Consider the following 27,393-nt stretch of genomic DNA (forward strand, 5'->3'; position numbering starts at 1 on the left):
GCGGCGAGTCCCGCCTCGGCGCGGAGGTGGGGAGGGAGAGGGAAGGTCCCTGCGTGACTGGGCCCCCGCCCGCTCTCCCGCCGGGCGCCGCGGCGGCAGTTACTTAGCGCTTGGGAGCGGGCGCTCGCTGCGGCTTTCTCTGCCTGGGAGGCTCGGCCGCCGGGGTGCGCGACGCAGCCGCTTCTCGCTTCGCCATGACCAAGGAAACGAAGAAGCCCTTCCGCCAGAGCATGGCCGAGTGGCGGCAGTTCGTCTACAACCCCAACAGCGGCGAGTTCCTGGGGCGCACGGCGAAGAGCTGGGGTAAGGGCTGCCGCGGGCCTGGGCTGGGGGGGGGGGGGGGGGGGCCGGTGAGGCGCCCCGGGAGCGGCGGGGGGGGGCCCTGGCGGGGGCGCGGGACCGCGGCTGCCAGGTGAGGCGGCCCGCGAGGCCGCGGCGCGCGCGCCCCGGTAACCGTTACAACCGCCGCCGGGCTAAAAATAGCGCCGGCCGTGACGGCGGGGCGTGGGGGCGCCTCCCGGGGCAGGTGGGGGTCGGGGGAGGAAGAGGAGTTTCTGGGAGCGCGTCCCGAGCTGACTCACTCTCCCGCCTCAGTACGCAAATGCAGCAGAGCGGGCCCGCAGGCTCCTCCTCCGCCCGGTCCGCGGGGGGGCGGCGGGGGGGCTCCGGGGGCCGCCGCCGTGCGGCTCTGACGGGCCGCCGAGGTGTGGGGCCGCCCCCGCACCCCGCGCCCATCGCCCCCCGTCGGTGGCAGCCTCGTGCGTATCGGTGCAGCTCTGTATCCCGTCCGCTTCGTGCCCCCCCCCCCGCTCCCCAGCACCGCAGGAAACCCAGAATGAATGAGCGCCCGTTGCCTTTGTACTTCTAGACGGTAGCTGCGGATCAGAGGGGGAAAGCAAAAAAACCAACCCAAAACCCACCAAAAAAACAAGCCAAACCAAAAGTTTACGAGCCCCGGTTCCAGATGGCCCACAAAAGAACGATTGCTGTGTGCCGTTGTGCGTCATTGTGCTAAATTTATTCCAGCGTAAGGCTTCCGGGCCCTTTATTTTTCTTACGCGAAGCTTTTAAATGAGAGCTCTCAAGTCAAGCTTGTGAAGGCAGTGTTTGTTTTCCTGTTTTCAGGTAGTCTTCCCATTGCTTTCCTCTGAGCTGGAAACCATGCTATCATAATCTCGTTGCTTCCAATAAAAATATTTGGATTTTCTCAGTATGTTTTCTCATATTAAACAGTTGTATAAATGCTTAATATTAGGATGTTTCTTCAGTCCTCACGGGACATATTTATTGACTTCAGAAAACGCCGTGTCTCCTCCCAAAACTTGGATGTAGTTGGGATACTTAATAGTTGTGCTTACAAAACCAACAAGAATCTCAGCATGGCGTGAAGGAACAGGCCAATACATCCTTGGCCTTGACACAATCTCAATGAATACTAATGTTGAAATACTGAGGAGGAGCCTTAAGCAGACCATGCATGGGGTGCACTTTCTTCGCGGTGCCAATGTCTCCTGTCTATCAAGAGAGGGCCCTAGCACTGACATGAGTTCTCCTCCATTCAGATGGAAATAAGAGCTTGCGAGCTGCTCTGCCAGTTGAATAGCAAAGGAGAGGAAATTTCCACTATGCTGTCGTCTAGTGATCTTTTCTGTACGGGCAGGTTTCCTCAAGTGTGTGGGCTGGGTGGATGGGTGTGTGGATTGCAGAAATCTGTGTCGTGAATCTGACGAGCGCAAGGACTGTGGGCACGTTAGAAATAGCTTGTAACTTTTTTTAAAAAGTGAAGTTGAAACAACCTTCTGGGTTTAAAGCTATCTAGTAGAAGTCACAATGTTACTAGTCTGTGCTAGTCCAAGGCCAATAGATAACACTCGAAATTGATAGGACTTAAGTTGGTAATAGAGTTTCCACGGCCAGCTCCCTTGATAAAAGATGTTTTTCCATATTGAGAAGGTATGTGTAGGCTTAGATAGTAGTTTGAGTAATTTTACTTACTGTAATAAGTTTTCTTAAATGGTTTGGGTGATTGGTATCTGGTTAATGCTATGTACCTTTTCCTTAGCCTGGACATTAAAGAAGTGACTTGTTCAGCAACACTATAAATTGTCAGTGTATTATTGTCCCCACATTTATTTGTCCTGGTATTTTGTGATTAACATATTGTGCTTATTATATGTATAAAGTAAACGATAGTCTTTGACTATTCTGGGAGGTGATGTGTGGCTTTCTGTTTGGTTTTTATTTTTTAATTGCAGAACACTAATTGAGTGGCTCTGTTGGCATAGAAGAATATGCGAGGTTTGGTCCCACTTCTGCCCTGGCCAAACTGATGCGAGCTTAGAGCAGTCTCACTGACTGTTGTTCCTTTTCTATTGCCAGCCTACCCTCTGAAAGGCAGGGAGGTAGGAGAGGAGGGCTCTGGTTGCCAGTCGGCTGGGCTGTGGTGTCTCCAGGGGCAGCATTATAAGAATTCAGTTGGCTCTGATTCTTCTGTGCATATTTCTCTTGTCTCAAAACAATTTCCTCACAGAAATAAGACAGAAGCAATGGAGAAACTGTTAAATAATTTTCACAGTATTTTGCCCTAGCATTTTGCCCTAGTCTAACACAGTCCTGGGGGCTCATGAAAATTAACCGCAAGGCAGTGATTCTCTGTGAATCTGAGTGCTATGGCACTGGAGTACTCATCTTTCTCTGCCATTTCTACACCAGGATTTGTTGAAAATATCAAACACATGCAGCTCCTATACTAATTTGTCATGTAACAGAGGTATGTTGCCTTTTAGAGTTTGGTAAAGAGTTTGCCTTTTACAGTTTGGTAAAAAACCTGTTTCTTGCTGTTAAAAATGAGAGATTTTTACTGTACTTTTTACAGACTTGAGGGATGATTCAGTTTGAATCTTTCACAAAGCAGTATCCAAATCTAACCAAAAAAACGCCTACCAAAACGCTCATATTTTTATTATCTGCTATAATCATTTGTCATATTGAAGAGACAGAAAATACTGGTAAGAACTGTTGATGACATGAGTGGGTGGTGTTCTCAGCAACAAAGTATAGAGGGTGCTGAGAGTCCTTGTGGAGATGATGGGAAGGGGAGGATTGGTGCTGGGGTTCCACATGGGGTTTAGTCAGGTAGGGCAAAGAAAGGAGAACTTGGAAAACTGCCATGTGGGGCCTTCCTTGTAAGTAAAATGAAGATTAGCATCTGGCTCTGCCTGTAATGGCAAGGTGCTGTGCCTGCCTAGAGTCATAGCAAGAACAGAGTGAGGTCATCATGAAAGTATTGTAATGGGACGCTAACTGCACGATCAAATGTGCATGTAATCTGACAACATGGACGGTAAACTCTTTTTACGTGAGGTGACAGAAAAATTGGGGGGGGGGAAGGCAATACAGAGTCTAGCAATAGTTGGTTTATGGTCACACTAGGTGCCATGTTAAGCCTGTTTAAGCCTTGCTGTAAAGTTAGTTGTGTCAAGGAGTTCAGGGTAGAGGTGGCATTGTCTTGAAGTACATAGAAATTCAGAGATACTGAATATTCTTTTGAATGCTTAGCTGTATCCTTCAGTGCACAAATATGTGCTTGAAAATAAAATAAAACAACACATCAAACAAAACCCCACAAAAGACCCCACCAGCAAAACTAAACACCTTCTTTTTAGGAAAGCTTACCACCACGACAGTGGATGTACAGTCTTGTCAGTCACTGTAACAGAAGGTCCAGTTTTGCTTCTGTTTTGTCTTCACTGAGTTCTTGCTGGGACATAAGGTGCTGTCAAAGTTTTAACTGTTTTTCTGACTTGGTTCTTCTGTGTTGTTTATAAGTTAAGTTTATTGAGCAGTGTTTTGTTGTGATATAGATTTCTTCACAGGTAGTGTACTATTAGTTACATTCTGGCATCGCTGTCTGCCACTGCAGTAGGAGCGCTTACGCGTCCAGGTTGTGAATTGGAGAGAGACACAGTGCTCTCTCTTTCTGTTGTGACAGATGGACAGTTCATGGAAAAATTCCTGCACAGCCAGGAATATGACTGCAGTCAAAATCTTACTAAACTTTTCCATGATACTGCCTATCATAAGAAATTAATATTTGAGAAATCAGGAGAATATTTTATTTTCCATGACACCAATTGCTCTGAAGAATGAAGGCTTGCCTTCTCTTGTTGCACATGTCAGTAAGCTGTGGTGGTACAGTGAGGGTATTGTGGGAGCTTGGGGGATTTTTGTGTTGTAAATGCTTAATCATGACATCAAGCACTGGCTTTTGTGATTTCTTTGCAAGTGTTGCACTTGACAGTTTTTATTCTCCTGAAGTGTTTAGCCATGTTGTATGTGGAGCCCTGTCTTACTGTGAAATAAAGTCTTAACACAGGACCAAAGTTTTATTTCTTCCTGAAGTCTTCCTTGCCTCTTTCCTCCTCTCACTCCTCCCACCAGCCTCAAAATTTGGAAAACAGTAATTCTCAGGTGTGTAGGGAATAAAGTTGAAACATGATTAGTGACTATCTAATATGTATAGTTGCATTAGTTTAAGGCAAGGAAATCCACCATCTGCAGGTGGACCAAAAGCCCTTCTTAATGTTGCTGGCATTGGTGGTAGCTACTAGTAACATAACTTTGGGTATTTAAATCCCACTAGTTAAAAGATACTGAAGCATGATCATGCATGTGGTAGGATTAATGCAGCATGGGATCCATCAAACCATGAAGGCAGCATTTCATTTTCATTCTTGCAAGTAGCGTTGAATAGTTTCTTCCATGTCAGTTGCGAGTGCGAGAGTGTTTATATTGGTATCTGTATATACCTACCTATGTATTACATATAGGTAGATCTGCCAGTCTGGTTTATGCCAGATTGACATGCTTTTTGTCACTTTTACCATGTAAAGTTTGTATTCATCAAGGAAATGATGGCCAGGTATGTGATATCTTGCATTTACTGGAATAAGAAATTCTAATTTTCATAGTGGAGAAGTGTTTTGATCCCTGCAAATGAACTCCAACTAGCGATGGCTCCAACATGTTGGTTCCAAAGTAGCAGTTTTCCAGATTTGACTGTTGCCTATCCATGTGGTTAGGGTATGAAGGGTTTTTGTTACTGTGATGCCTGAAAAAAAAGAAAAAGAAAAAAACCCACCAGAACAACCACCACCACCACCACAAAAAAACCCAAACCCAAACAGAAACAAACCAAAAAAACCCACCAAAAAAAATCCAACAAACCAACTAGGTAAATTGTAATGCAGAATTTTGGTTATGACAGTTTTTCGTGTGTGATTGTTTTAGTATCAAAGACTGAGAGACTCGAAGGGTTTGGTGTAGCAAGATGTTCTGCAACAATTAAATTGAGTTGTATGTTAGATGTGGTAGCTGTACTTTCCTTGGAGTAAATGTGGAGGATAGCTTGCTTCTGTTACTTGGGTACATCTTGTTTCCTGACAAGAAATCCGGTGTTATGTGAAGTTATTTTGGCAGAGCTTCTTGACAGGTTATGGCTTGTTCAATGTGATTAGCTTAGGATAATTAATGCTAATAGGCTCACAAAGAGAAGCTTACTCAGTTTGGAGCTGTTGGAAGTTGCAGAGGGGTTTTTTGTTCTTTGGTTTTTTTTCCTTTTTAATGTGGCAAAGTAGCATAAATGGGGCAGTTCAGTGGTCAGTGTTCTGCAATGCATTTACATGCTATATTAAAATAAAGATTTAGAGGAATCTGTGTGTGTGTGTGCACATGCTTTCCTGGACTGGGGGAGGTTAGTGGGATTTTAGGGCTTCTGAATAGAAACTGTCTGGCCTTGTTACTGCTGCAGCCCTGGTAGTTATGACGTTCCTGGGGGGGACAAGGACTCTGTGAACAGTGACTGTTCACACTGCAGTCTTACCACGGAGTCAATCAGTGTTGTAGACATTGGGATCCTTCTCATTTTCCCCAGTATTGATGTTCCCTCTGTGGGCACGAGGGCTACCCAGTAGCAGTTCTACTCCGCTGCAGCTCTTGGCAGGGGAGGAGGACCCCAGCAGCCCCCTTCCCTGCTGGAGTAGAGAGGCTGGGTGGGTGGCTAGGTACCATTGCCTCAAGGGAGCCTGAGGTAGCAAAGAGAGCTGCAGCAGGCTTGGGTCCGTTCTTCAGGGTGCTTCAAAATGAGGTCCAAGACCAGTATTCAGGTGTCACGGTATTGGCCCAAAGCGGTGCTATGGGCCGTGTCTCCTTAGAAGTGCATGCCCATCAGCAGTAAACAAGTGGGCAGGGATTTTTTTAAAATTTGTATTTTACCTGGTGAAGTTAGACATCATCTATTGGAAATAAAAATACATGTACGTTCTGAAATAGCTCTGTGAAAAAGATTTCCCTGCCTTCCTTGCTTTTGTGCTAATTGCCACAGAAGGTGCTTGTCTTGTCTTACACGTCAAACTTTTTTTCTGTTGCATTGGAACTGGTTGATGAATGTCTTGGTCAGTTGATGGAAAGTATACTTAGAGTTTAGAATTGTCTGATGAGAGTGTATTCAATAATTTATTAACTTGTAGGGATCAAAATGAGAGCTGACCAAAGGTTTTGTAAGGCTGTTTGTTTTTGTGCGTGATACCCAAAATACATAGGCTGTTAATCAGAAGATCATTGTTCTGTTTTGGATCCAGTTAAAGCAGTTGTAAGCTTATAGATAAAGCAGATTGCTGGTATGCCAAATACAGATGCAACTTCTGTAATAGCTTTTGTTGATTAGGACTTTTACTGTTTGTTTTTATTACTACTGTTTGCTTTTCAGCTTCTAAATAGCCTTAGAAATAGTTTATAATAGCTGTCTAGCTGTCTTGTTTGTTACAGAGTTTGTTCTTGTGTTCACGTATTTTGCTACTTCTATATATTGCATTGTATTTTACATCTCAGTGGTTCCCACATGTATTTTAAACAACTGGTCACTTCAGATTATTGCAGATTAAGAAGTAACTTTCTCAACATGTGAAATTGAAAACTAAAACCAAACCAAAATCCACTAACATTCAGCTGGTTGCTTTAGAGAGCTTGTGTTATGGTAAAGATAATTTGGGAACCACCTCATTATTTTAATATATGTACACTGAGTTCTTTCAGGAGAATTAAATAGAATATTTGCATCTTCAGCAGTCATGGATTACTGGGGGCTGTAGCACACTAGGAAATATTTCAGTGCAAAATGCAGGCATAGTTTTCTGGGACAGGAGCCAGGGGTTAGGCTTCCTTCTGTCATCTTCCAGCACATATCCCTGGAGTACAGTCATTTTTGCTTTTAATTTTTTCTTTTCTGTGGAAGGGTGAAAAATACAGCACTTGATTCTCTCGTATAAGCGAGTGTCAGTGGTAGAATATTGCATAACTGTTTTGATGTGATTTTCTTGACCTGAGTTATACCTCTTTGGCTTCCTGATGGCAGCCTTATAGGTAGAATATTTTATAAAAATTGAATCTGTGTTATCCTTTGGTTGTGTTTTTGAATTAGTATGGTTTTGGTACCTGTGCAAGCATTTGTATTCTTCAATATATGTATAACTCCCATTGTTTTTGACAGTTGTCTGTGCACATGTCCTTCAGTCTTAAGTGTTCAGTTTAAAAACAGGATAACATGCTCTTTTTATAGGTTAGTTTTGTATACTCAATTAATTTAAAAAAAAATCTGTTTAATCTAAATGTCTTTTAGTAAGTCTTCCATCCATGTAGTTTATATGTTTCATCTTTAGTTGGGAACTGTCTTAGGTAAACAAGATTTTAAAAAATAATCTAATGGTAATCATGAGTACATGTTCTCAGAACTTCTGGAAACAAACCCAAGGAAATGTAGCAAACAGTATGCTGTTTTTTTTTTTTTTCTTTAATGAGAGACATTAACATGGGTCCATCAGGGTCAAAAACCAAATAATGCAAGAATACAAAATGTTGTTTGAAAACTTAGTTACTAAAATAATCGAGCTGCCCCACATTTTAAAAGGCTTTGATATTGGGTTTATGCATGTGAGAAAAAGGGCAGAAGGTTCTTTGAAAATCTCTGCAGCTGATCTGAGTCCTTATCTCTAAAGTAAGATAGTAACTTTGGTCTGGCTGTTACCTTGTCTTTGCAGTAAAGGACTGATCTGTGTATCCAGAGTGGACGTCTATGCATGCACAAGGAAAAAAAGAGGGGGGGGGGGAATACAAACACTTAATCATAGCAAGTTTTCAAGCTCTTTCCCTAAGTAGTGTTCTCACTCAGAGACTTGTTGCAGCTAAGTGATGGAGAGGTGCCGTGGTGCTGTTTCGTCAGGTTTTGAGGAGCTCTTCGTTAAGCAACTGTCAAGTTGAAGCTAGTAATGTCTGTGTAATTGGTGAATTCCAGGAACGTTGTGGAGTCCCAGAGGTAGATTGATAAAGCAGGTGGATGTGTTGGGTGAAGGCTTGTGATAAGTTTGAATAGAAGGCTTGGGTTTTTTTCAAAAATATGCAGCAGAAAGCATTTTCACCTGAAGTCTCTTGTAACAGGACGTATGTGTGAATGAATGCTCTGTGTGGAGCTCTCTCAAATATCAACTACGTTATTAAAGCACCAATCCCTACCTGTTCTGGATCCAGTGTAACAATTTTATCTTTTCACTCAGTTCTTTCATCTTCCCTACAACCCCTTTCCAGATAGAGAAATATGATTCCCTTAAACTATTTTTTTTCTAATGGACTGCTTCATCAGCTTTATCAGCTTTCCTGTGTAGCTCAAGAGTGGTTTTTAATGCTTTTCTCTTAAAAATGAAGACGCTAAGAAACCCTGTAAACTTTAAGAGCCAGAAAGTATAAAGAAAATAGTTTTGCACGCATTATTCTTCACTATGCAATACATATGTATTCTAGAGGCATATTGATTTATAACTACAATTGGGAGTGGCAAGGGACTGGGGACACACGCGTGACCAAAACCCGATGTTGTATTGCTTATTTCCCATTTTGATTTTCAAAATAGGTAATGGAATTAGCTGAAATGAAAATAGTAATTTTAGTTTTTTCTTTACAGGTTTGATCTTACTATTCTATCTGGTATTTTATGGCTTCCTAGCAGCACTCTTCACATTCACAATGTGGGTTATGCTTCAGACACTGAGCAGTGATATACCAAAATATCGTGACCGGATTTCTAGTCCAGGTAAGTGTATTTATTTTTTCATAAGCCTTTGTCTGGTTTAACAGCTAAGTTTCATTTGAGAGTTTGTTTGAAGTCTGAACTGCCTATGGGAAACTGTGATTATTATTAAATTACTTACAGATTTCAAAGATAAAACTTGCTGTGAGGCAAATTATATATGTTTATAACATAAATTCAGTCAGTAGCTTTTTGTGTGTATGTGCTAACTTTTGCTGGTTTTTTTCTCTAAGCTCTTCTCAGTTGAATTTGTTACATATGTAGACTGCCATTTTACCTGCACATCCACACAGTGTGCAGTTGTAAAGCGGGATTTTAATTTAATCAAATTGCTTTAAAGATACTATAAACCAGTTCTCTTGGATAAGATGGAAGGCCAGCTGTGATTACTATTTGATATGTTGAAGAAAGTACAGGAAGGCTGTACTATGGGGGTGATCTGCTCGAGAGTGTGTAAGGGCTGTGATAGGAAGGCATCTCCAGAGTTTTCATTATAGAATTAGATAGCTTTCAACTGACATGGAGTGTCTGTGGATTTCGGGGGTTGTTGACCTATTATTTAGGGATCTGCTGAAGAGAGTGTGTCCTGTTTTATGGTGAAGCTAAGTGCACACTACGTGTAGCTGCCACGTAAGCTGAAAGCGGTGTCCTGTTTCCTGGGACTACTGCTTCCTTTGTGTACATGCCCATCCAGCCCCACTTCGGGGTTCATGGAGCTATAAGTGACAGAAAAAAACCCCTGAAAACCCTGGTACAAATAAAGTCAATAATAAGATGGTTGTCTTTTTTTTTCTCCAGCCCCCACCCCTTTTTTTTTCCTCTACTTTTTTTACTTTTTTTTTTTATTTATTTTATAAGTTAGTTTTTGCTATTTACTCTTTCTGGAGAACGTGTATTTGATTTGTATATGCATGTATATAAATTATTGGGCCACCTGAAAATTTGATATCTCCAATTTTATAATTTTGCTTAGAAACAAAATTTATGTCTAAAACACAACAAAACTAAACGTCTATGCAATATGAATAGTTTGGTAGAAGGTAGATGACATAATTTTTTAAAATACCTTTTCCTTTTTTTGGACTCTAAACTCTTAAAATTAACCAGCATCTTGCAGCTTCTTCAACACTTGTGATGATACAGTAACCTTTGTGAGAGCAAGTTGCAGTTGGGCCGGTGTGATAAATGTGTCTGGATTCTGAACAGAATTAGTTTTGATGTGGTGTTCAGGCCTTCTCCAACAAGCGTCCTCTTCTTATAAGGGATTATTGAGGTTTTGTACTGTTTTTTCAAGCTAAGAATGGGCTAAATGCTGGAAATAATAATAATAATCATTAAAAAAGACCTCCTTAGTTTAAAAAAGAAAAAAGGGGGGAAAAAAAGATTAAAAAAAAGAGAAGGTGGACTAGTTGACTATTTTTCCCCATCTCCTTTGTGGTAGTCAGAACCTTGGTAGTGGACGGAGGCTGTGGGGAGCTGTGATTGGACTTGAGTGACTTTTTTTTCTCATGCCTCTTGCAGTTTAGGGTATTAATTTTCCTTTGTTTTGAAATAAGTCATAAGGGACGTTTGTTTGAAAAAGTATGTATGCCACAATTAGTTTTTAATTTAAGAATTTCTTTAACATTTCTGAATTAATTTTTTTATTAATGATGTTTTAATTACTCATAAGTTAATAAAATTGCTTATTTCTGTTTTAATATTTCTCTTTAACTCTGTCATTTTTCACTTGCAGTGAAACATGTCATGTTCCTGGCTGTAAAACTTTAAATTATAAAAAAAAATTCTACACACAAAACCTGGATGGCGTAGGTCAAAGGTTTTACTCTTGTGTTTAACATACTTGGAAATCTCACAGTTGATTTATTTTGTAATTGATATTTGACTTGCATTGTACACTGGGATATAATAGTATCAATCAAATCCAGATGATTTAAAAAACTTTTTTTTTAAATCCCTCTTGGAATTGTAGGATAATGTAATCTCTGTTACAGTCCTAGATGTGATCCTGTGTGGAGGCTGCTAATTCTGTTCTAGAAGAGCCCAAATCCTGCATCTCTCTCAGTCCTTGCATCAGTCCTTCAAATAGCTTTTTCTGTAGAGCTTACACCAGTAGTCTCAAGGCAGACTGTGATCTGCTGGAATTGGAGCAGTCCTTTCCTCTTAGGGTTGTTTTTTTTTAATTTCCCCTGAAGCCGTGAATCTCTTTAAATTACTGTTTCATTCATTGGTGAGCAGTTTTGTTACATTGTCGTATTCACTTTGAAAAACAGCATCCAAGTCCTTCATTTACAGTATAATTCTATAGAGAATTACAATCTCTTGTCCCCCCAAACCCCTTAGTGTGTAAAACCCCTTTGGTGATATTTCAGCCCTGTTACTAATTATCTTGTGTTTTGTTGAATCCCAGTTCAATGTGGAGGCCAGAAGATGACTGTAATGGTGCACAGTAATTTGCAGTCAAAAATGGTATTTGTAGTTTTATATGGATTGTCAGTCATTAAGGCATTTTGCTGTGGCTTGTCTGGAAATAATTTAACTGCTGCTAATGCAGAAAGGAGGATTTATGATTTATTGGAAATTCTACAAAAAGGGTAGAGTAAAAAACCATTAAATAATATTTGGGTTTTTTTAGAATCTAAAAGGTGTTTGTGATAAATCTCTAGTATCTATCTTTATTATTTCCCAATTTAAAGTATTTCTAATAATTTCTGCCTCCAGCTGAAAAGCTTGGTCATTTCTATAAGTGAAACCTTATAGACCTGGGCTGCTTAATTGCACTTTATAAATGCTTTCCAAAAGCTTACTGTGATTGATTAACTACAGTAATGTATTTAGAATCCAACATTAAGACAGCTTATCTGACTTGATCTTCTCACTGTAGTCTTATGTTATTAAATGTTTATTTTATATAAAGAAGATCTGTTTGGTTGTTTGTTTTTTTTTTTTTAGGAGAATGAGTTTTGTTTTCTGGCTTAAATTTTATTCATTTGGAAATGTAGTTTTAATTGGTTTTGCCGAAGGATAGGAAACTACATGCTATCCTAAGCTGATACAATTAGTTGCTGCTGTAATTGCAACTTCTTCCCTGATGCCAAATTTGACATTGATAGAACCATTTTAATAGTCTGACTTAGAAGAAAACTGATCTGATAAAAAATAGGTGGTTGTTTTTTTGTCGTTGTTTGAGGTTTTTTTTCTTTTGTGGAACTGCAATGTCAGTTCTCAGCTATACTTGAAGAGACAGATGCATGGACACTCGTCTGTTAATCACGACGGCAGGGTTTTTATCCGTTCAGATTATTTACATTAAATAAGAGTTACTGTAAGGTAGTGTGAGGTCAATAAATATTGAATAAAGCAGTCAATTGTACACCCCTTTTTGAACAGATTTAATCTCTTCTGCTGTGTCTGGTGGTGTAGTGCTATTTCATCTGCTACTGAAGCTGTGATGAATAATATTAGCGTTAGGTATGCGTGTTAGTGACAGCTCCTGGTGGTAAGGAGCTGTATGTATTGGCAGAGAGTGTGCCTTTTGCTTTCACCTGCTGCAAAAAAACCCTTAAGATTTAACCCTGTACCTCTCTTTGCCCGTATCCTGGGAAGAAGGACTCTTCACCTCTCTCAAGGGCCCAAACTCCATGTCACTGTCTGCCTTTTTCATCCTTCAACACAAAGCTGGACTTCAGCATTCGGTAATCTGTGTCCTTGTGTCTCCTGCCGATCCTGGCTCCCTGGCTGTAGACTGTTCCCGTTCCGCTGTCCTCAGCCAGCAGCTGCACGGAGAAGCCCACCGTAGGCCCCCACTGCAGTGGTGGGGGAGCCCCGGGTGCCACTGTCCCCTGCTAGCAGCCTGGGAGGCAGCGCGAGAGCGTTGGTAGTGACCACAGCCTGACTAAGGCATGCCCCCTTCGAGTGGCGCGTGTGCAGTGATTTCATAAAGCGTCTTGTATTCTCCGTGAAACAGACGACATCTAAACTTTCTGTTTGAGGAGAAAGGGGAAGGGACTAACAACTAACTTGGCTTGTCTGTTTCGATTGGGAAATCTTTCAAGCCATCTTTGTGCATTATAAAGTTTTTAAAAATACTTTGTTTCTTGTGGGTTTCTATGAGATTAATATAATCATAGCTTCACTCTGTATTGCCTAAAGCTCTGAAGCATCGCTTTAACTGGAGGTTTTCTGGGTGTGGTTTTGGGTATCCTTTCAATTTTTTTTAAGTTTAATTTGCTGAATATGGGAAGTGGGAAGTGAATCAGTAAAACTCTTTGATTGAAAGTGATTAAGTTGCTGATTTTGCTACTTCTAATCACTTGGGTTTGGTTTGTGAATTGCTGTTGTACATTGGACTGAATTTAAGTATAAATTCATGTAATGTTGATTTTGATAACTGGCTTTAAACACAAACTACCTTGCAGTACTGTGGAATATTAGGGGTAACATCGATGTTTCTTTACAGATAGGTATTTTCCAATTTATGGATGTGATTTTTGAGTAGGTTAGAGTGGTGTAGGGAAGAGAAATTGTTTAGTTCTTTACTTGCGCTTTTTCTTTTTAAGGACTTATGATTTCACCAAAGCCAGACACTGCACTGGAATTTTACTTTAACAAGAGTGACGGCCAGTCATATTCAGAGTATGTTTCTACGCTTAGAAAATTCCTTGAATGTACGTAAGTTATTTACAACTGCCCAAGTAATTCAGGAGTCTTACTGTTGAGTACATTAGTTTCCTTTTTCGCTTGTAGTTACCAACTGCTAATGAAGACTGATTCAAGTTCAGGCTTACTCTAAACATGTGTTGTTAAAGTATATAATTTACAGAAGAAGTTAGATATCAGTACCTATATTTGACAGGGAGCCTGAGCAAGAGGAATAGTGGAGTACATAAAGGAGAGTTTTGGATCCTAGTCCGGTATTTTGGTGACATGGTTGTTTAAATACTACCAGATGCAGAAATGACATTGCCAAAAGAATTTAGTGTGAAATTACATAGGTCATGTGTTTGGAGGCAAAGTTTATCAAGGCTTAACTGATCTGACTTCATCTAAATGGCTTGGTAATTGAGTGAGAATCCTTTAGAACTTGAGTGTTTGTCTGCTTAGAAAATGAGGCACACAAAGATTAAATTAACTGCAGTTTATTCATTTTCACCCTGATACGCAGTATTTACAGGCAGAAATATGAAAGCATTGAATTTAGAACATGGAGAAAAGGTAACAGGACAAGACTGAAGGATGGCAAAATCACTAGTTTAAGTCACACATTGTTGTATATACGTGCCTGTATGTACACTTAAACTAGTAATACAGAAATCAATGTTGAGTATCGCTAAGTTTAACCCCCAGAAAGCGGTAAGTCAGAATCAAGGACGTGCTGTAAGATCTCACTTGTGTCCATGAGTTGCTTTGTTAGCTAACACAAGCTATACTTGAATCTATCTGGATTCGTAGTTTTGGTGCCTACCAAAAGCTTCTATAGGTAGGTTTTTCTTTCAGAGCTCTGCCAAGGGTTCCCGGGAGGAATGCTGCATTCCATGATTAGCTGCCTCTCCTGCAGTTCAGTGGGTTTTGGACTCTAGCATTGAGGATGAACTTTCCCTTTTTCCATTTTACTTTGTTTATGCTTAGCTGGGGACAGGGTGTAAGGGAGGGGAACAAAGCCACAAGACATGTTAAATGTGAATAGGTGAGTGTTTGTGACAATGTGAACTGTGTACTTGTGAAGCAACTTGGCATGTTAGTGTAACATCAGCTACGCTACCTCATGTAAATGTAGAGGCAATTTAATATTAGTCACTGAAATACTGGAGGTTTTCCTGTGCATTTATAAAAGAAACATGTGCAGAGGGAAAACTAGTTCAGTTGCCACGTAAAAATTTGGTTGTTTATCTATTAATTCATTATTAGTTTAGAATCCATGCTTGGTTTAGAATTAGTTTATGTACAGAAATTAATGAATTTGTGATTATTGATACGATTTGAAAAGCAGGATAGCATTGTTTGTTTTGTAATACTCTTTATTCTGTCAGGTACAGTGCCACTTCTTGGTAGGCTTTGAAAGTGTTTGTTAAGATGGATATAAGAGACATAGGGCTCTGCAAATAGTCTTTTGAGAAAACTCCTAGACAAGTAACAACTATAAAATGTTTATATAGGCTTCTGCAGTTTTTGGCTACTTGCATGCTTTATACCATTGATTTACAAGCTATTTCTGTTTTATAGCTTATGATGATTCAAAGCAATCCCAAAACATAAACTGTACGCCAGGAAGGATTTTTGATCAGAATGATGTTGCTGTTAAAAAGGCATGTCGATTTAACCTCTCTGAGCTTGGACAATGCTCTGGAAAGGAAGATAAGACTTTTGGCTATTCTAAAGGAACTCCCTGTGTGCTTGTGAAAATGAACAGAGTAAGTGTCTACTTGTTTTTTAGTTCTTCATGTAAGTGCTCCAACTACCACTGTTCAAAAAATGATTGTAGAAAAGGACTAAAATACATGTTCAGCTTGTTTCTCAAGATGTTAGCATTTCTGGAATAGCGTAACTTGCTGAAACATCTAGCAATTCATGTGTTTCAGAGAGTACAATGAAGTGAGCTTTTTGAGCATTCTAATACTTACAAGTATTGGCTTTGATTACTTGCATCAAAATATCTTAAACCCCTTGGTTTTGTGCTTCCTGCTCTCTGTAATGTATTCTAAACCACTGTGCAGGTAAAGTGTGTTCTACCTCATGTCTGTGCTCTGGAAATGTAATTAGACTGTAATGCATTCTGTAACTCCTGAACTGTATAAGGTGATGAAAACTTTACTGAGTAAGTATTTGACTTTTCAGTGACGTTATACTTTACCTGAACTGCTAGCTGGTTTGAGCCATTCATGTTACATGCTGAATGTAAAATAAGGAAATAGTCCTTTCTGTGGCCGCTGTAACTTGGAGCTTTAACTGAACCATGCTTTAAATCTTAGTCCTAGTCTAAAATTTTGCTTCATATGAAATGACACTAGATGGATTTGGTCCTTGTATGAACCCTGTCATGTTAAGTGGGGGAAAAGTTCAAATTCAGTCTGTAAAACAGGAGAGGGGGAGAAAGTCTATAAATATTTTAACTTTCTCTCCTTTAGATAATTGGATTAAAGCCTGAAGGAGAACCACGTATACACTGTACATCTAAGGTCAGTTCTGAATGTAAGAAATAAGTGTGGTTAATTTTTCTTGTGATTAGGATGAGAAGTGAAGTAATATACTGTGTCAAAACATTTATTTCACTCTTCCTTTCTTGTTAGACTTTGTACTTTTTTCTTGTTTTCATCTTACTCTATGTCTAGTTTAGTTTCAGTGTCTTTAATTTCTTCAGTGTACTTAGAGAAACACTTTTTTTTAATGTTCTTTCATCCTTAGATCTATTTGAGCTACCTGACATGCTTTAGAGTTGAGGGAAATGCATACATGTTAGTTGTGGTCTTATTTATTTTACTTATTTATTGTGAGTTGTGTTTTTGTTTTCCCATTTCATAACCTATATTTTCATTTTTTTTTCTCCATGCTGCAAGTGCACCTTTAGGCAATTTTATAAATGATGGGTAAGACACAGTGTGGAAACTAATACTGCTGTTCAAGTAAAAGTTGCCTTTAAATCAAGTATAAACTACTTAAAATAGTGGCTAATCTATGCATATTTGTTGTGTAACAGTGGATTTACACACAATGTTTTGTAGCAATTGTAATAATTTTCTTGGCTTCTGCATATTTTTCCTAGACTGCTTGGGGAGCAGTGAAAGCCTTGGTAAGTTAGTAGCTTGAGCAAGGGAGTCATGGCTTTTAGCTTGAGGTGCCTGATAAAAATGTAGGCTGGGAAATTTCAGCAATTAATGAGACAAGTATTCCTGCCTTCATCCTAGATACCTGTGATAGGCATACATTTTAATACTTGTTTTTTGTGGAGTCTTTGAAAGTTTTATCTTTCCATGATAGTCTGTTGCAAGTAAAGGTGATTCCTTCTCTTATTTGAGACTCATTCTTTGTGTCCGTTCTTAAAAAACATTGTTCTTTTGGAGGAATTATTTGTTTATTTAGAAGAAAGCAATTAAATTCCTTCTACTTTTACTAGTACTTTTCTTTGACTTCTCTACTTTATCGTTTTTTGTAATGTGGTATCCCAAACTGGACAGAAGTTTGCCTCTAGCTGAGGTATTGTTAATGACAGAATTTTTCCCTCTGTCATCACACTGGAAGTAATAATGTCTCTCAGGGTGAATTTGCCATTTGTAGTACACTGAGTCTTTACTTTAATCATTCTACTATTTAGATCTTTCTTTTGGTTATTTCCCAGTCTGTATTTGTAGATGTGCTTTCTTGAAGTTCAGTGCTTTGAATTTCATGTTGCTGTTTTTGGGCTTCTCTCTGTAATTTTTCTTGGTCATTTTAATGCGATCCAGTTCTCTGAAGTATTTTGAACTACTTACAGCTTGGTGCCATCAACGAATGCACTTTTACATCTCACAAGTCTTTCTTGAAAACACTAAATAAAGTCCAGGACAGTCCATTTCCACCTGAAGTTCCTTGTGATGTGTCAAGAACTAATGTTCAAATGATTTATAAAATATTGATGGTAGCCCTGTTTTATGATTATTATATTTCTTCAGCTTTCTTATGTGGATGCTGCATGAGACGATGATAAAAACGATGCTAAGCAAATCATAGATGATGCTTTTTCTTACTCTCTTAGCTGATTTCATTAGCGAAAGAGCAAGTTTAATAACAACTTGTTAATCATGGTACACTTCTTTTTTTTGCTATATTTTTTACCCTTTGAGATACTTGCAAATAAATTGTATTGTGTGCTATGGTACGTATTTTCTTGTGTTCGCTTTCTTTAATTATGAAGTAATGCTTTTACCGTATCCAGTTAGAATGTCTCTGATCTATGCAAGTGTGGTGTTTTTAAATTCTAAGATTATTAATCTTATTAGTTCTTTAGTGACTACCAGGGAAGATACTTCTCAGGCTTTTTCAATTTGCATCTGTTTTATCTTATTCTCACTTTAACTCATCGCAATTTACCTGCTTATGAAAGCTTAAGTATTGGTTACAATTCAGCCTTCTCTGTAGACCACATAGAAAGCTGCATCAACAACTTTCATTTTCTCCTTTGCCTATGCTTCATTTTTACAGAGGTCCTTCTTTCTGCCATGCCCCTTGCTTATTGAAACCCTAAGCTTCAGGGATTACGCTGTTCTTCACATCAGCTTATGAGGCCTTGTTTCCAGTTCCAGTTTTATTTCTGTGAGTCTTTAGGGTAGGAGTGCTGTGTGATGGTCTCTTCCTCTTATGTAGTGGGTAAGGTGAATGCTTACCTCAAAATAATACCTTGTGGCTCGTCTGGATCTTATTGGTGCAAGAATGTGAATTGTGACCCTCTTGATTGATGGTCAGTGAGATGAGTCTCATCAATGAGATGGAGTTTCATTGACTCCATCCTGCAGAGATGGAAAAGGATAGCCAATAGGGTTTTGTGCATTTTTGAAAATGAATTTATAATTGCATTCTGTATGCCACTGTATCTGAATGTTCCCTAAATGCTGGCTCATAACAGAAGCTGAAGTGCAGTGGTCATCTGTACTTCTCTATTGTTTCTCTTATTCAGGATGTTCACCTAGTCCTTAAGTAACCGATGCACTCTGTTGCGGTGTGTTGGGGTAACCGATGCACTCTGTTGCGGTGTGTTGGGTGTTGGGTTTTTATTTCCTTCCTTGTTGCTGTCAGCAAATGTGGATTAAAAGAATTTCAGGGTGTACTCCCAAGTTTAATCCAGATGACACGCATTTCTGAAAATAAACCCCGTTCTGGGTATTAGCTTAATAGAAACATATTTGTGCAGTTCATAGCGCAAATGCAATTTACTAGTGATTTTAAATTTATTTTAATATCTGAGTGACAAAGATGGATTAATTGAGCAGACTGGAAATCCTACTATCACGTTCTTTTTGAGAAGACTTTTTTTCAACCTGTAGATTTGTTGTTTATGAATTTTTCTTTCCCCTTCATCTGTGTTTTTAAGTATTTCTTGTTCTTTATAGTTAGTTTTACATATATTGAGAGCAGTTTGTCCAAGTGTCTGCCCAGACTTAACACAATCTGACTTTTGAATGGATTATTTTTTTTTTTTTAATGAAGGGGCCAGATCTCTCAAATACAAAATAAGGTTAACAGCTTCTGTCAGCGCATCCTGCCAGTCTTTGCCACCTGAAACATCATTTGTGTTCTTCAAGCATTCTCCTGTGAGACAGTTCTTCTTTTTCTCCCTGCATTTTTCCTATGGTATCTTGACTTTGCATTCAGTATCACTTTCTAGTTTACAAGACTGAAGAATGGCAGAATGAATGACACTGTGCCTTGCTGTTGTCAGCATACTCAGCATCTGAGTTACCTTGCTTTTTTTTTGACAGAAATCTTAGATATTTTACAGTTTCTACTAATGGATATTGCTCTTTATCTTGTGCAATGATACCCTTTGTTCTTCTCAAATGGTTACAGACCATTCTTGCCCAAGTTCTTTCCTTGGGTCATTGTACATTATTTTAACATCTGCAAAACTATTCTTTCTAAGACGCAGTCTTAATAAACACCCAGTAAGTGAGGTGGAAGTCTATCCGTACAGGTAACTGGTCTGACTCTTAGATTTGCTGACTGCCTGCAGTTCTTTTGTGGAAATTGTAAATGGTAAGCAGAAAAAGTGACATTCATTAATGGACTGTTTCTTGAAGCTTTTCAGCAAATGCAGCTTGTTTAGCAGTTGGTTTTGTTTTTTTAAAATTGTGTAGAGGTATTAATTAGGATTAAATGATTAAGAGAACCCCAAACCCCACAGCAGTTGCATGAGACACGCAGTTGCATGTCCCAGAACCTCTTGCTATTGCATAGATAGCCTAACGCATATATATTTATGACTGCATGCGTGCCTTATGTTGAGCTGCTCCAGAAAGCTCTACTCCTATTTATCTTTCTTATGTTACTCTGTATTCTGACTTTTTTAACCATTATTTCAGGAATGTATTTGAAAAGTGGGTATTTTCAGCTGCATGAGCTTTAAATAAAATAATGGTGAAAAGCAACACATTTCTACTTAGTAATTATATTTCCTAGCTTAAGGTCCAAAATACTTGATAAATATGTATTGAGGAATTGCAAAGGGACGAGAATGTGGCCATATCCTAAACAACATGCTGTATGTTCTTTTGAGGAGGTGAGGAGAAGGTATTCTTAAGCTGTAGTTTTACTCTCTACTGTTTTTTGATCTTTTTGTTCCTCTTTTGCTTAGTTCTATTACTGCACTCCTCTTCTGAACTGTGTAGTGTATCCTTTTAAAATTGCAGCTGTTGTATATGGTAGTGTAGAAAAAAACAATGAAAGTTACTAACACACTTTGAACTTGTGAATTACACGGAACAAGCAGCGATGTTCCCAAGATACATTTAGCAGTGGGGTTGGGTGTGTGTTTTAGTGGCATTTCCCTTTATCACGGAAATGTGCTTACCTTATTATAGAAAGTCGCATTAGATGTGGGCATTTCCTAGTGGTTTGAACTTGCGGTAGTTTGACATCCTGCCAGCACACACAGTCCTGAGGAATATTGTATACAGGGAGTTGTGTCTGTGTACGGCTGTGCTGATAGCCTGTCTGGGACAGCTCAATCATATATTCCTATTTTGTATATCTTACAGATTGGGTGGCTCCTAGTCAGAAATTAGGCAGCAACTTTGTAGGTAGCTGCTTCTTATTACAAGATTTCGGATTATGAGGGACAGTCTAGTGATAAGGCATGTTTGTTCCTCTAAGGTGGTGCTGACACACAGAAACTCTAGTAACCACCATTTTAAACCTGGGTTTCCTTTTAGGTCGCCTGTATTCCAAGGCCGGCTGAACAAATGTTAGGAATAGTACACCACTGCAGGGAGTGGGCTGTGGTTCTTTGTGAAGGGTTGTAGTGTTCCAGATTTGATAGGCTTAAAAGCCTGGCTTTAAACAGAAATTCATCTTTAACTTAAATATGGATGTGCTCTTGCTTCACCAAAATATACAGGCTTGCTTGTAAACACGTGGGATTTTACCATATATATGGTGGGCTTTTTGATTGTTGTTAAATTATTCATTGCAGTGAATATCCTCTTCTCCCCTTCCCTTTTCATAAGGGAAACATGAAGGCAAGCTGTCTTGACTTGATTACTAATTTAAATACTACTGTTAATAATCCTTACTGTAGCAGATGTGTGCAGCATGTAACTGCCAAAAAAAAAATCTATTTTGGAAGTTATTCTAAGAGTTTGTGGCTCAGTTGCCTTTTTTTAGGGAGCTTGCACTTTATCATTGGGTTGTAATTCTAATTTTCTATTCATTTTTATGTAAGCAGATGCTAACTTTTAATTCTGTTGCTATCTCCAATCACAGGAGGAAGGCATGGTTGAGATAAATTATTTTCCTCCTGAAGGCTTGATTGACTTAATGTACTTTCCATACTATGGGAAAAGCTTACATGTAAGTATGCCTTAATGATGGTCTTAATTTTGTAAATGTCTTGTTTGTGTTTACATTTACTACTACTAATATCAGATTGATTCTGAGGTTTGAACTTTGTAATGAGGTACTCGTAAGGAATATTAGATAGGCAGAAATTGTACAGTGCTTGATGGGGTTACAGAGATGCTTTAGCAGACATAAGGAAATAAACTGGGCATTGTCCTAATGAGGAAGAGGCTGTATGCTGGCAGTGTTAAAGGCATCTGATGCTTTTTGGTCACTGATATCTTTTGGAATCTTTTTGAATTAAGAGAAAGGCAGGAGAAGTAGACTGGTTCTTTCGATTGCAATACAGTTTCTGATAGTTGATCCCTGGGGTTTCTGTATAGGATATTAAGTTTATAATTCAGTGTGGTATTGCTGATTATATTTCTTTGTGGCTCTGTGCACATGTTTTCTATTTGCTCTGTTCTATGAAGAAGCACTTCAAGGTAGCAGATAGATTGATTTTATTTTTTTTAAATTTTCTTATCTGTTTTTCTATGCTTGCTCCATTTATCCTCATTATATTGTGACATAAATGTTATTTACTTAATTGAAGAATGTTTATGTTTTAAAACATCCTGAAAGCTCACTACTTTATGGACACAGAATACATAGAGTTAAAATTCCAATTTATTTTCAAACTTGAATTTAGTTATTTTTTATTTTCTTGCACCAACTTGTGATAACAACATATAGAAAACCCATACCTTCTATCTAATACGAAATTATATTGCCTCTAATTGACAGTTATTTAGTCTAATAAACATCTTCACTGTTCACCATTTAAGATAAAAGTACTTTTTAAACATAAATCTATTAGATCCATAATATACCACAGTAGTGTTTGAATTTTCCTGAAGTTATTTTTGTACTAAATTATTCCTTTATCAATTATTTTTCCAGCATACTCTATATTTACTTGCAGCAGTTCACATAACCTTTTTTTATCCTCACATGGCTTTTCCTAATGAGGAAGGACTTAGTTTTTCTTCAGCATTTGCTTTCATGTTACAGCATCAATAGACCTTGAATTGTCAGGAGGTAGTTTGTACCAAAGATGGGATGAAGAATTTTCCTAACAAAATCCCTGTCTTGCCACTGTAATGATGCACAAGGAAAGATCATGAGAGTAATGAAATCAGGCAAAACTCAATGCTATTCCTTGTTTGACTTAGGTGCTTAAGAAAAACCTTTAATTTTTGAAAAATATTTATTTTTTTATTTTAGTTTTTGGTTCAATGTCCTATCATGTTCACTTTATCATGTGGGATAGGGGCTGTGGTTTGAGGGATTCTTGCTTATGTGAGGCTCATTTCTCATAAGATGAGTGTATCTGAAAAAGGCAGTAAGAAGAATTGTAAAGAGGTTGGGGTATTTGACTAGGACTCAAGACTGGATTGATTTCTTGGCTATACAACAGAATTTTTATATTATATCAGTGTGGAATTGTTGAATTACTTTATTCTGTAAAGGAGTTAAGAGGATTCAACTAATCTTGTTGCTCTTGTGCTAAGGTAGGAGCTATAAATACTAACATTTACAGTTTTGTGCTCCAAGATAGTTATTTGCCTTTTGCTACTCAGCCCAAATCACCTTAGGGGATGTTGTACCTTTTTCAGATGATCTGTAGTGTTTAATGAGGATGCTGGTTCTCTTCTCTCCTCCCCCCAAATTTTACGTTGAGTAAAAGTCCATTCCAGAATTGTCTGTCTTCAGAATAATTTGTGTACCTATTTGAAAAATCTTGGCAATGAGAAGTCTTCTGTGAGGAAACACAGGAATTTTATTTCCAATTTTTAGAAAACTCGGCTAGCATTTAAAGTGTGGTATCACCTTTAGAACCAGAGAATTTTTCAGGGTGCCTTGCCTAGCTGCATTTTCCCCTCGCAGTTTGAGGTTTATAGGAGCACAGGAGAATTTCTGATCTAGTAAAATCGCCATCCAAGGAAAGCAGTTACTTCAATCTACTTCTTACTGGTACTTCATAATTAAAATTTTAGCACATCAGTTTCCATGCCATCCTTCTTAGTAATTGAGAGTTTAAGTATTCTGTAGTGCTTTCTTGGGTAGAGAAGTAGAGAAGATAGCTTAAAGATAACAAAAATGTGTCAGGGAGTCTCAAGTTAATGGAGGGGGGGAATCTAACACAAAATTAAACTTGTGTAATACTGTAGTGTTGTATTTAGTCCACTGGCTTATATGAATTTTTATTGAGAAAATAAATAATTTTGCTTAGCAGTCAGCATTGTTGACTGAAAAATATAAATAAATTATGGAATTTAATTTATGAATATTGGATGAAATGCTGCTTTAACAGTGTGTGATGAAAAAAGTTTGTACTTAATTCACAGTCACTTTACAAGAGAATTCAAGTTGTCCTAATTGAATTGAACTTGAGAAACAATATTGGGTTGACAAAAAATATAAATGAATTCTGCATTCAATCTTAAATTTTTATTTTAATTATAGGGAATGGAGTCAAGGATTGTAATTGTTCCACCAAATATGATTGACCAGGATACTATGAGAATGTGCAAGGAAAGATTTCTGTGTAAAGCTATCAAACAGATAACACATTTTAGAATGGATTGTTGCCAAACAAGTAAATGAGATAGATAGTTTGGAAGGGAAGCTAGTTTACCAGTTTTTGTAAAGTCAGGCTTTTGGCGAAAAAACACAACTGTGCTAAAATAGTTCTATAGCAGATTAAAAAAATAAACCCAAACCCAAAACCAGTAGAGGAGACAATGGAATGGATAGGAAGGCAGACTATAATTTCAGAGGCTGTTTCAGGTAGAGGTTTGTAGAAAAATTGGACCCAGGTGTAATACTGTAGTGTCACATTTAGTCCACTGGCTTACATGAATTTTTACCAAGAAAATTAATAATTTTGCTTAATCGGCAGTCAGCAGTGTTGACCAAAAAATATAAATAAATTATAGAAATTACTTTATGAATATTGGATGAAATGCTGCTTTAACAGTGTGTGATGAAAAAGTTTCTACTTAATTCACAGGCGCTTTACAAGAGAATTCAAGTTGTCATAATTGAATTGGATTGAAGATACTGTCTGTGATATAAATTGTTGAATGTATTAGTTAAGAAATAGTATGAAGAGTGTATACCAGACTATCAAACTTGGGAAAAAAAAGTCTTGAGTCAGATTGGGCTTTGAAAAGCTGGGTTCTTAATTAGCTTTTTACTTAACTGTTCTGACAGATTAAATGTTAATTTAAATGCTAACTTACTCTGGTCTCTCAAATATTTTCCCCATCTTTCTGTTTACTAGGCTCACTATTTACAGCCTCTAGTGGCTGTTCAACTAGCAATTAACTCCAACAGTACCAAAGAAGAAATAGCAATTGAGTGTAAGATCCTGGGCTCACCTAATTTAAAAAATGAAGATGACCGTGACAAGTTTCTGGGACGAATTGCCTTCAAAGTTCAGATGACTGAATAGCTGGAGTAAAAAATTCTCCACAAAGTAAACGTTGTGTTGTCTGTTTTGTATCAGCTGGACATGCCATTCTAGGATATCAGACCACCTTGGAGAATGTTAAAGGTGGTTTATGGCGTTCAGGGTAGCATAATAATATGCTTCCAAAATCCTATGTTTAAAATCCCTCAAAATAAATGCCTATCCTGCTTCTGCCTGCCCCATTGGAACAGTGTACAGACTATAGTTATGTCATAGGGACCTGTAAATAGCTGTTTTCAAACACGTAATAATGGTGACCTTTGTCCTGTTCTAAAATGTGGTTTTATCCCCCAAGTGAGTGTCTCAAGCTTAATGTGCTGTGCTATGTAAATATTGTATTGATTTAACACTGGTTTAACTGTCATATCTCAATGCTGACACAGTTATAGGGATAAATAATAAATGGTACCTGATTGACATAGTGACTTTTTTGTAAGAGTAAACACCTCCAACGTAAATTGTGTGTATGGGAGCGGGTGGGTGGATGGCTGGTTGTGTGAAGATGCCTGAAATTGTAGACTGGGTGGCATGGGAGAATTGAAATGGATTTTAAGAGTCGGTATGGATTTCTGAAAGTAAGTGCTCAACTAGTACTTTCTTGTGCTTGTCACTGTGCAAGTATTGTGTACATGTAATACTTGGTATAGAGTTTGGTATTCTAGCTGAGGAATTGAATCTGTGTTGTTAATCGCTTGCGATATGTGGAGCACAAATAAAATCTATACAATATTTTAAAACTTTTTAGTTCAGAAATATCAATATAGAACAATTTAAATTGTTTAGGGTCCTGGTAACAGTTGTACGACAGAGCTGCTTGAAAAAATGGCCTCACTGTTGTGGGAATAGACTTTCATTTTCCAATTAAAAAAATCCCTGAAGAACCTCTGTTTAAAAAAAAAGAAAAACCAGAAAGGATTGTCTGGATTAAACATTCCTGTTTAATTTATACACTCTGTTTCGTTGCATCATTTTAACATGTTTCATCTCTTCGTCTTCTCTTTCATCTTGGATTTTCTTTGTATTTCCTCATCATCCGTTTAGAAAACTGGTGTCATCAACTGCTTTATAGAAGTATCCTAATGACTTGGAGTGGATTACTTGCAGCTGAACTTAAAATCCATTTTGAGTTAAGTTCCTCAAATGACTGCAAGCAGACTGGTTTATTTGAGACTGCTCCTCACATTAAACCAAGTTGACCCATTATATTGGGTCATAAGTTCTGCAGTTGTGCTGACATGGGGTTTATATTACTCATCCCCAGGGTATTTGTTTGTTTTGGTCGTGGTGGTTTTTGAGCACATGGGCCACATTCTGATGTCTTCTCAATATTGAAGACCACAGCAAATCAAGATTTGTGTAAATACCCATGTGTTCTGCTAATTAGGTCTAAATTTGTTACATAACATGTTTTTACACCCAATTCTTACAGTGGTTTTTAATATTTTGTTTAAATAAATCAGATGAATGATTACTAAAACTCAAGATTCAGTCTTAATGCCCTGCTTTGAAAATGTTTGAGGCCAGTCTAAGCCACATCAGTGCAAAACCTTTTTAACTAACACCTGTGCAAGGTTACACTGGTGCACAGTTGGAGGAAGCTGCTCTTAATGGGAGTTGAACCGTGTCTTGAACCTCATTAAAAATAGATTTATACTGATCTGATAGAATTCAGCATGCTTTTTTGTTGTCTCCAAAAGAAAAATTGTTGTTCCTACAATATGCAGTGGGTACTTCTGTAATAATAGCATGCATTAATACCGAATAAGAATGTTCTTTCAAAGTATTTAATTACTAATATTTTAAATCATGCACTTTTAGAGTTGGGATACCTGAGTTCTTGAAGATATGACTAATTGCTTCTCTGTATATTAATACTGCCTGAAAGTATTTTAATGGTCATGAGGGAACTTAAAAGTGTAGATGTTGCATCTGAAAATGAAAAGGACTAGCTTAATGTAAAAAAAATTCATATTTGTGTTCACTTAGGAATGGTAAGAAGTTCTGGAGAAACAGTTTTCAAATGAGCTGATTTTTGCAACAATTTATCTTTCGACTTATCTATATAGACAAAGCATGAAATGGCAACTCCTCACCAGCACTTTTCAGACAGGTAGAACTCAATAAACTCCTGTTCTCCTTAGAGTTTGTAGAAGTGTTTTGTTTTGTTTTTAATTAATGACATAATGACATAAAGATTATCAGTTTGGGGGTGGGGGAG

General features: G+C 38.2%; 1 protein-coding gene across 2 annotated transcripts; it reads left to right on the forward strand.

The window, feature by feature from the left end:
* Positions 1 to 27,315, forward strand: ATP1B3 (ATPase Na+/K+ transporting subunit beta 3). Of its 2 annotated transcripts, XM_037406727.1 has the most exons (8): positions 1 to 303; positions 9,011 to 9,139; positions 13,696 to 13,803; positions 15,359 to 15,546; positions 16,261 to 16,311; positions 16,896 to 16,922; positions 21,584 to 21,670; positions 24,987 to 27,315. In XM_037406727.1, exons 1-8 carry the CDS (start codon positions 195 to 197, stop codon positions 25,155 to 25,157), a joined length of 870 nt encoding a protein of 289 aa, XP_037262624.1. In that variant the 5' UTR covers positions 1 to 194; the 3' UTR covers positions 25,158 to 27,315. The 2 variants fall into 2 exon arrangements, with proteins under 2 accessions (XP_037262624.1, XP_037262625.1); XM_037406728.1 differs by lacking the exon at positions 16,896 to 16,922 and having other exon boundaries at positions 2 to 303.
* The last annotated feature ends 78 nt before the right edge of the window (positions 27,316 to 27,393 follow it).

The sequence above is a fragment of the Falco rusticolus genome, chromosome 13 (genome assembly GCF_015220075.1).
Source record: "Falco rusticolus isolate bFalRus1 chromosome 13, bFalRus1.pri, whole genome shotgun sequence".
Lineage (NCBI taxonomy): Eukaryota > Metazoa > Chordata > Aves > Falconiformes > Falconidae > Falco > Falco rusticolus.